This window comes from Nannobrachium achirus (genome assembly GCF_963921795.1).
Source record: "Nannobrachium achirus genome assembly, chromosome: 2".
In the NCBI taxonomy this organism is placed as follows: domain Eukaryota; kingdom Metazoa; phylum Chordata; class Actinopteri; order Myctophiformes; family Myctophidae; genus Nannobrachium; species Nannobrachium achirus.
The window spans coordinates 71,117,203-71,127,131 of NC_137811.1; the positions used below are offsets into that span (position 1 = coordinate 71,117,203).

Sequence of the window (9,929 nt, forward strand, 5' to 3'; positions counted from 1 at the left end):
GACTAAGGGCCCAAATAACCACTGTCTCACCCTGCTAGTCTGCTACCCAAACTCAGCTGTCCACGTGACATTATGGTATAGGGCGACAGTGGCTCATGGGTAGAGAAAACCGTATTAGAACACAGAGTTCGATCCCGGGCTCCCCCAGAGTTAGTGTGGAAGAGTCCTTGAGTAAGACTCTGAACCCCTAGTTGCTCCCGGTGCCATTGGTGTATGAATGTGTGTGTGAATGGCTGAAAGTAATGCACAATCTCTGTAAAGCGCCTTGAATAAAGGTACTATATAAATGCACCATTTATCATTTATGGTACGTTTTTGTCTCACCCCATCATCTGCAATGGGTCCATTTCATTAAAAAAATAGCAAAAATAGCACATCTTCTATAAGCTCACAACACGTCACTATGCGATGTGTTGTGAGCTTGTAGATGTGCTGCTATTTGTCGCATGACAAGGTATATAGGAGCTCAAGTTGTTAAAAGCTGTTTATATATACACACAAGATGTGACAATAATGATTTGTGTTGTGAATACAGCCTATGAGCCGTCATGTTGTCAGTGTATTTAACTGTCTTGTGTGTTGTCTTGTTGTCGTTTCAGGTGAATCCCACACATACACAATCCTACAGCAACCATGCCTGAACTCTGTGTTGGAATCAACGGGTAAGACGCACTCACACACACGCAAGCACACACACATTGTATTCCTCCCCTAACACTGACCGTTAATCTAATTCCAAAGCCTACCTATAAACTGAATCTCTAAATGCCAGACGGTGACTAGATGTAAAAGCGTGGGGGCACACTGCATAAACTGACACTGATATCTAATTAATTCAGTTGGTGAATAATGCAACAAAAAAAATAAAGATATATAAATAAGAAAAACTTAAAAAATACAACCGAGTAACTGTCTCTCTGTCTCTCTCTCCTTCCAGCTTCGGTCGTATCGGCCGTCTCGTTCTGAGGGCTTGCCTCCAGAAAGGCATCAAAGTCGTGGCCATCAATGACCCCTTCATTGACGTGCAGTACATGGTGAGAGCACAGCACGCACGCACATGCACATGCACTCATGGATTAGTTCTCAGTCTCAGAAGGATTTCAGTAATCACCTATAAGTTATTAGAGATGCTACGATTTTTGGGGCCGATACCGATCACCGATCAACTGGAATCAGAATCTGCCAATACCGGTATTCCCGATCACAGTGTCAAATCCATAAATCCTTCTATTTATTGTGTTACTGTAGCAGCATTTATATATTTAATGATTCTTCTTACAAAACATTGACATTTATATTAAGTATAAACATTAGGAGATTGCAGGCTGAGGTCCTTTAGTATCCAATTCAACTTGTAGGAGTTGAAGCTGAGGTTACATTCATAAATATTTATACATTCATAAATATTGTGAAAATAGCTGATCTAGCTTGTAGATCGGAAAAGCCGATAGAGGCAAAGCCGATAACGATCAAAGCCGATAGAGGCATTATCGTCCGATCGCGATCACTCACCGATCAATCAGCACATCTCTATTAGTTATTTTAAGATTAAAGAGTATTTGAAGTAGTCAAACTAGCAACGGAAAACCCTAATGATCTTGGATGTTTCATAAAGGCAAAGGTTAAAGCCTCAATCTGTAGCTACCAAAACATAATTATCTTTCATATTTAGCTTGTTTATGAAATACAGCGCTAGTGTGTGGGGAGGCTCCTTTCACGCTGTTCCACAAATTGCAGATTAGGATTTAGGCCTAACAAAATGTTTCCGTGAGATTTTATTTTGCTTTAATCCAGGCGCACACATACACCAGTCTCTGACTGTATAACCCGCCGCTCCCCGCAGGTCTACATGTTCAAGTATGACTCCACCCACGGCCGCTACAACGGCGAGGTCTCCTACGACGGAAACAAGCTCATGGTGGACGGAAACGCCATCTCTGTGTTCCAGTGGTGAGTGGTGATGTTCACTGTCAGATCAGCTGCTGTGTTGAAAACCTGCGTAAAAGCTCACATCACATGACCCATTCTACATACTGTAGCCTCCATTTTTCCTGGTTAGTAATACCGTAAATAACCAATTAATAGCCCGGTGGCAAACTGCCACCTGATCTCTTTTAAACGCCCGGGGTCTGACCCCATTTTGCTCAATAAACACCTGTCTCAAATAAACGCCAGGTTCGTTTAAACGCCTGGGCCATTATTTGCAATTTATTTTAACTTAAGGTCATTTATGGTCCAGAATCACTCATTACCTACTGTTGCTGCCTGGGTGTTCATACCAATTAAAATAATTATTATTACACATTATTAATTTTCGATTATTATTACTATTATATAGTTTGAGTAAAAGAATAACCAAATAATGGCCCACTGCTGGCCAGTGGGCCATTAGTAACACCCGGGTTACTAATTGGTTATTTACGGTAATTCATCTATAGCAGTGTTTTTTCATAACAAGGTCCATTATTTATTCTGCATTTGAGCCACGGACAACATTTGATGAGATTTTGCCTCTCAGACCCAACACTTAGATTATTTTGTTATCGTTGGATAAGATTGTGTCCACAAAAAACAGGCAAACATTGACCAAAATAACAATTCTTCTACATTCTCTAATTGTGTAGACTTCTTGTAAATTATGCATTTTTTACAATAATTGAACTCTTGAGAGAGTAAAATGAAACAGGTCCATTTGGTTTCATTTTACTCTCTCAAGAGTTAAAGATCTATAAGGGTCCATTTGGTTACCAACTCTCCATCATTTAGTTGGGGACCACCTGGAATCCCCTCAAGGACCACTGGTGGATCCCCAGACTATTGGTTGAGAACCACTGATCTATAGCAATATATTTAGCTACCTATAGTAATCTGATCAATTTCCGATAATATCCTCTGTTTATCATCGTAATGTAATTTTTCGACTATAAATGTCAAAGTCCGGCATAGCTTGCACCAAAACGTATCCACAACTTTCCAGCGTCCCATCATGCATTGCGCAGAAGGCGAGCGGCATTTCCGGCGGCGCAGCCGAATGTGATCTACAAGCTCACAGCGGTTTTATCTGCGACGCGACGTGAGCTTGTATGTCTGCTGTTAACCGCATGTGTCCCACAAATAATTCTACAGTAAATTCTGACGGACACAGGTGGATATAATACAGTGGCGTCCTGAAAATCATATGCCTTGTTCAATTGACTGTCAACCTGTGTTGTTCTGCAGTATGAAGCCAGCAGAGATCCCCTGGGGCGATGCTGGAGCCAAGTACGTTGTTGAGTCCACCGGAGTCTTCCTCAGCGTGGAGAAGGCCTCTGTACGTACACACACACACACACACACACACAAACAAACAAACAAACAAACAAACAAACACACACACACACACACACACACACACACACACACACACACACACACACACACACACACACATCATACACACGTCTTCATACACTATTCTCAAACGGTATTGTCTTGGCTCCTCCCACAGGCTCACATCCAGGGCGGAGCTAAGCGTGTGGTAGTCTCCGCCCCCTCCCCCGATGCCCCCATGTTTGTTATGGGAGTCAATCACGACAAGTACGACCCATCCTCCATGACCATCGTCAGGTAACACTAGCACACACACACACACACACACACACGCACACACACACGCACACACACACACACACACACACACATATACACGCACACACACACATATACACGCACACACATATACACGGCAGAACTAGCGAATTGTAGGCTTTGAAGAAAGAGGGTTGGCCACTTTTTTTTATATATAATATTTTTTTTTGTGTGTGCACAGCAATGCCTCCTGCACCACCAACTGCTTGGCTCCCCTGGCTAAAGTCATCCATGACAGCTTCGGCATCGAAGAGGCTCTCATGGTAAATCACAGTACAGTACATGTGTGTCTGTCTGTCTGTGTGTCTGTCTGTGTGTCTACCTGGGTAGGGTCCCCAGATTATTCTTGGGGCACATTTCTAAAGTGACAATTTTAAGGACTTTCTAATACCTCTAAAATGAAACATTGGCCAAATTGTCAAATATTAGAAGCAGAAATTGTGAAAATAGCAGATCTACATGCTCACAACGCCTCGCATTGTGAGCATGTACTGGTAGATCTGCTATTTTCAAATAGAACCGTGTTATGCCTCAAATCTTAGCGCTCGTCAGGGTGGGGGGTCCCCAGTTTAAATATGATGATTTTGGGGTCCTGAAAAAGGTTGAGAACCACTGGCCTATCTGACCACCCCTCCTCCTGTGTGTGTGTCCTGTAGACCACGGTGCATGCGTACACAGCCACCCAGAAGACAGTGGACGGTCCCAGCGCCAAGGCGTGGCGTGACGGACGAGGCGCCCACCAGAACATCATCCCTGCCTCCACTGGAGCCGCCAAGGCTGTGGGCAAGGTCATCCCCGACCTCAACGGGTCAGTACCACACACACACACACGCACGCATGCATGCATGCATGCCCCAATTAGGGCTGTCACGATATGACATTTTACATGACGATTAATTGTAACTCAAATAATTGGCAATTAACGATTTAATTGTGTTTTTGTCGTTGATAATTACATTTCTGTTTGGCTTTTAGGATTTGAAGTTTCATATGGCAGACATGACACATAACCTAAACACACAAATAAATTACTGACATATTTGACAACTTACTACTTAAAAAATAACATTGATAGTGGAAATAGCCGACCTACAAGCTCACAACGCGTCGCGATGCGACGCGTTGTGAGCTTGTAGATCTGCTATTTCCACTATTTCTGTCATTTTTCAACATTCACGATTATGACGATTATGACAAAATAATTGCGATAATGTCAAATAATCACGATTAGACGATTATGTAATAATTGTGACAGCCCTAGCCCCAATTCATACGACGACTCGCTCGCTAGGCGGTGTCTTGCGTGGCTCATGGTCGCCTGAGACGGCGCGCCTCCGTCGCCATCACCGAAAAGAGTCCATTTCCCTTGCAGCCCCCCCGGCGCCCCCACTGTCGCGCTTAGGGTCATTGGGAAAAACGTTAGGGTTGTAACGGTTCCACATTTTTAACACCGTAAATATAGTCCGTGTCAGCACCGCGGTTATTGGTAACACCGTTTCAACCACCATTGAGTGTGTGTTGTCTTGTGAGCACTCAGTAGCAGCCAATGCTACCTCAAGCTACAACAACAACAACCATCCTACCATATTGAAAATTCAGCTTTGTAAAAAAGCAACAACAGTGTTAGTGTTACAACAGCCCTGCATTTTCTTGTTTGGCTCATCGTTGTTTTTCCGCCTACTGCGTGCTGTGCCATTATAAAGCCACAACTAGCCGCCTGGAACGTGCCCTACGAGTGGGGACGAGGCATCAGTCTGATGGGCTGTGCCTCCCCTGTGGATGATCCGTTGATTCTGAATCTGTTCTCGAAACTCTCACTCAAGGAACGGTGGAGAACCGAATCCCATCGTTCATTTAAAAGAGCCGTTCAAAAGAGCATAATCGTTGGCGAACGTCACATCTCTACTGCGCTCCTCGGGGCAGAGCAGAGCAGCGGATATGTTTTCTTTTTATTTAACGGTGTTATCAGTGTGCAGGTAAAATACTTGGTGTTGTGCTCGCCCACCGTTAACACCGGTAACACCAGATATCGTTAGAACCCTAAAAGACGTGGATGCCTCTCTCTCTCTCTCTCTCTCTCTCTCTCTCTCTCTCTCTCTCTCTCTCTCTCTCTGTCCCCTCAGTAAGCTGACAGGCATGGCGTTCAGGGTGCCCGTGTCCGACGTGTCCGTGGTTGACCTGACGTGCCGCCTGACCCGCCCTGCGTCCTACGCTGAGATCAAGCAGGCAGTGAAGACCGCCGCAGAGGGCCCCATGAAGGGCGTCCTGGGATACACCGAGGACCAGGTACGTCACGTTTCTGCAAACAAATCACATCTTGGTCACGTAACCTTAGGCTTTAACCAATGGAGCTCACATACTACTCTGTGATTGGCTGTTCAGCATGTCATGTGACTGTGGTGTGATTGGTTGCAGGTGGTGTCGTCTGACTTCGTGGGAGACACCCACTCCTCCATCTTCGATGCCGGAGCTGGCATCTCCCTCAACGACAACTTCGTCAAACTCATTTCCTGGTCAGTTCTCTCTCTTGAACTTTTATGTTTTATCATTATGGCCATCATAGCAAGTTTAAGCCAGAGTCCCCCACAAGAGACATAGTGTGCTTATTATTATTATTTTTTATATAGGCCTACAGTATAATCTAAGACTTTTCTAAATGTTTTGAACATAGCCAATCTACAAGGTTGCAATGCGTCACATCACAATGCATTGTGAGCTTGTAGAGAGCCCAACTATAAAATAGCGTCAGAGCGGTTAAACTGTTACTCATTTTACTGGGGATCCCTTGGAATGGACCTATTGCGGTCCCCAGACCCCTATTTTGAGAACCATCTGGACTAGTACAGTGGTTCTCAACTTTTTCAGGCTGTGACCCCCAAAATAATCATATTTCAACTGGGGACCCCCCACCCTGCATAAGCACTTGGGATTGTAGGAGGTTGGCATTACATTAGTCTGACTCCATCTGTTCCATTGTGAAAATAGCAGATCTACATGCTCACATCTATTATTTGACACTTTGGCCAATGTTTGACCAGAGGTACTAAAAAATTTCTTAACACCTCTGTTGCCAATCCCGAGTTTCCCGAGTTTGTATAGGACCTTCAAAGACATGTAATTGATTGCAACTTAAGTGTTAAAAGTCCTTGATTTGTCACTTTAGAAATGTGCAGATACCATGCATAGTCTTATACTGTATGTTGGTCTATTTACTGTTGAGTGAGAAAACAACGTTAACATTAAGGTAAACATCTGAGGACCCCCCCCCGACCCACTGTTCGAGAACCACTGCTCTAATAAATAATTCCCTGTGTCTCTGTGTTTCCAGGTACGACAATGAGTTTGGCTACAGCCACCGCGTGGCCGACCTGCTGGTGTACATGCACTCCAAGGAGTAGGCGGCCACTTCCTGCTCCAAAGACACAGGAAGTCGTTGCAAAAGGGACCACCCCCACCCCAAACCCATTCCCCCCCCCCCCCCCTCTCTCTGTTTTACACATACACAGACCCCCCCCCCCCCCCCCCCCCCCTTCAGCCACCGCGCCATAGTTCAGTTCCACATCACAGCCCTGTTCTAGCGCTTACAAAACGCAACTGTTGTTCTGAGTGTGTTCTTTAATAGTTTTATTGGCGGTCGGTTTTGATGGCACTTAAACTAATTTTTTTTTGTCTGTTGTGTCTGTTGTTAAAGCCCCACATTCCACCGGCACTTTTAGATGTGTGTGTGTGTGTGTGTGTGCGTTCGCTGCGGCTCGTTAGCGTGGCAACTGCTGTATCCATCTTATCTATCTCTCGCCCGTATTTGGTGTGTTGTTTAAAAGAAATGGGCCTAAAATTAACCAGTGGACAGAGTAACTACTGTAGCGCTCAGACTAAAAGAGTAACCAGAAATAAAAAAATTAAAAACTTAAAAAACAATAAAAAGAAATGTGTTTATTGTCTCTTTTTATTGTATTTATTATAAGGTATCCTTTAAGGCACTGTTTCTCAAACTTTCAAATTTCAGGGTCTCCCCTTAACTCTGACAGTGTACAAATGGAACCAACATGAACCCGTTTGTACACTGTCAGAGTTACAGACTTGTATGGGTCAATTTAGACCCTCCTAAAGGAGTCCCTGGAATCCACTTTGAGAAGCACTGCTTTAAGGTACATCTTTGACCGACCACGCTTCCTTTTCCTGCTGGAGTCCATCCTAATGCCACCTTTTGGATAAGGTTTTGATCAACAGCCATCAAAATTCATCTGGAATTGTATCTACAGTATATACAGTAGGACCAAAGCCTTTCTATGACTGGTGACTGCCGGGGGGCATATTGCAGAAATAAAAACACAAAAGGATGTTGCTATGGTTGATGACATGGACGGTAAAGTGCCCTGTAAGGCAGTGTGTGCCATCTCTTGGTTGTCCTGCCGGTGGGAAAATATGTTATTCTCTAGCTTTTTAATTTAAATGGAGCCCAACTTGATTTTGTATTACTGTCAGACGTGATTAATTTGGTCCAATAGGGAGTGATATGTGGAATATGGAATTAATTTACGGTCTAGTCTAGTGTCTATCATACCATGTATATGGATAACAGTGAAACTGCTCAAAATGAGTGACAATGTATATTCTCTAGTTTTATTAACTTGCATTCAATAATGGTGAAGGTTAACTAGCACTGGTTTAGCTTGGGACCCCCTGGAAGTCTGGGACCCCAACAAGGACCAGTGGGGACCCCTGTGCACCATGGCATGTTGAGAACCACTTTCTTCAAGTGAACAAAGGCTGATGCAATGCCATATTAGGCTACTGTAGTGTAGACTCCTATAATCTAAATCTACTAGGCCTACTTTAGTCTCGACATGGTAATGTTCTACTCTCTTCTACCACATTCTTGTTTGTGCTTTATTACTGCAGTCAGTGTATAGTCGTAGTACTAGTCATCAGATACCTCAAATCTGAGTCACATAATAAAACAAAGGGATTGGAACTGTTCGTCCTAAATAAAATGCACCATAACCTTCTGGTGGCCCCAGTATGCATGCAGCTGGTGCCCACTGCCTAATGCCTCATTCACACTACAGATATATAGTTGAACGTTTAGCTTGGTAATTCAATGTAATCTCAATGGAAACCAGCTTTAAAGATACAGGAGACGCTCCAAGCAAAGCTTTGAAAGCTTTAAAGCTGGTTTCCATTGAGATTACATTGAATTACCAAGCTCGTTACCAAGCTCGTTTTTTCTGTTCATTTTTAGCGCCATCTGCTGTATCCCTCCACCATTGCAGCTCCAGTTACACAACATGTTATATCTAAGGAATAAATCATTCCTCTTATAGGCTACATCCATGGTTATATTAATATATACCCATTTTACACAGGATAAGTTATGACAGTCGTGGTGTCTCCTTCTAAATCTCCTTGTTAAGAGTAGTTTAGAAGAAGTTAGAACTAGAAGACCCAGCTGTTAGAGATGCAGACCAGGTTTATTTGTTAAGCAACAGTGCCGTCTACTGTTTGAATGTAGGTACTGCACAACGACAACAAAACGATCTGTTAAAGGGAATCGTTTGAAATTGATTATGTTGCGCTCCACAAATGTCAGCCTTACATGCATGCCAGATCTGCTGGGCCGCTATAGTTGTATAACAAGCTAAACATGTAGATCAGGTGCCTATAAACATTATCGTATTGAATGAATTGAATAGGCTACAAACTACAAATGGAACCCAATGCAAAGAAGCCTAACAGCTTTCTTGAGGTCTTTATCCTTTCTTTGAGTGAACTGTAGTGTCCTGAACTGTTTCCTATGCAAACTTCTAATAATGTATTCAATCAATCAATCAATCAATCAATCAATCAATCAATCAATCAATCTCACCGCCATTCTAAAGTAAAGTGAGATAACCAAAGGGGACATTTCCTCGCCCTCAAAAATCGCACATATACAAAAGCCTTGGCCTTATATACTGAATTTATTCTACAACTCCTTGATTTCAACTGCACTAGTTGGTGACATCAGCAGAAACGATATGGACATACTACAATGAGGATAGTCCCTGCATCATGCTCATATACGGCTCATGGTGTTAGTTAAGAGCCATGAACACATGACCTTCAAGCATCTCAAGGCATGCCATGTGTCTTTATTTCTACTATCTTTGTCATTTTGTTCCCTTATTTTTCTGCTACATGTTGAGGAACCAAGACCCCTTATAGCCTACTACAGGGGTGGGCAACTTTGATGATGGAGAGGGCCACTATATTTTCACACTCACTCCAGAGGGCCCCATTGCAGATACTGTACAGTCAAACAT

The 9,929-nt window shown here is 43.4% G+C and overlaps 1 protein-coding gene across 1 annotated transcript in view; it reads left to right on the top strand.

Annotated features, from left to right (window-relative positions):
• LOC308294647 (glyceraldehyde-3-phosphate dehydrogenase 2) overlaps window positions 1–7,528 on the top strand; it is a 23,215-nt gene extending 15,687 nt beyond the window's left edge. Inside the window, exons 2-11 of the mRNA XM_080737407.1 lie at window positions 600–662; window positions 938–1,034; window positions 1,844–1,950; window positions 3,220–3,310; window positions 3,488–3,606; window positions 3,809–3,890; window positions 4,284–4,435; window positions 5,751–5,913; window positions 6,043–6,140; window positions 6,956–7,528. Of these exons, the coding sequence (XP_080593533.1) occupies window positions 634–662; window positions 938–1,034; window positions 1,844–1,950; window positions 3,220–3,310; window positions 3,488–3,606; window positions 3,809–3,890; window positions 4,284–4,435; window positions 5,751–5,913; window positions 6,043–6,140; window positions 6,956–7,025 (1,008 nt within the window). The 5' untranslated portion in view covers window positions 600–633 and the 3' untranslated portion in view covers window positions 7,026–7,528. The remainder of the gene's footprint in view (window positions 1–599; window positions 663–937; window positions 1,035–1,843; window positions 1,951–3,219; window positions 3,311–3,487; window positions 3,607–3,808; window positions 3,891–4,283; window positions 4,436–5,750; window positions 5,914–6,042; window positions 6,141–6,955) is intronic.
• Window positions 7,529–9,929: the final 2,401 nt, after the last annotated feature.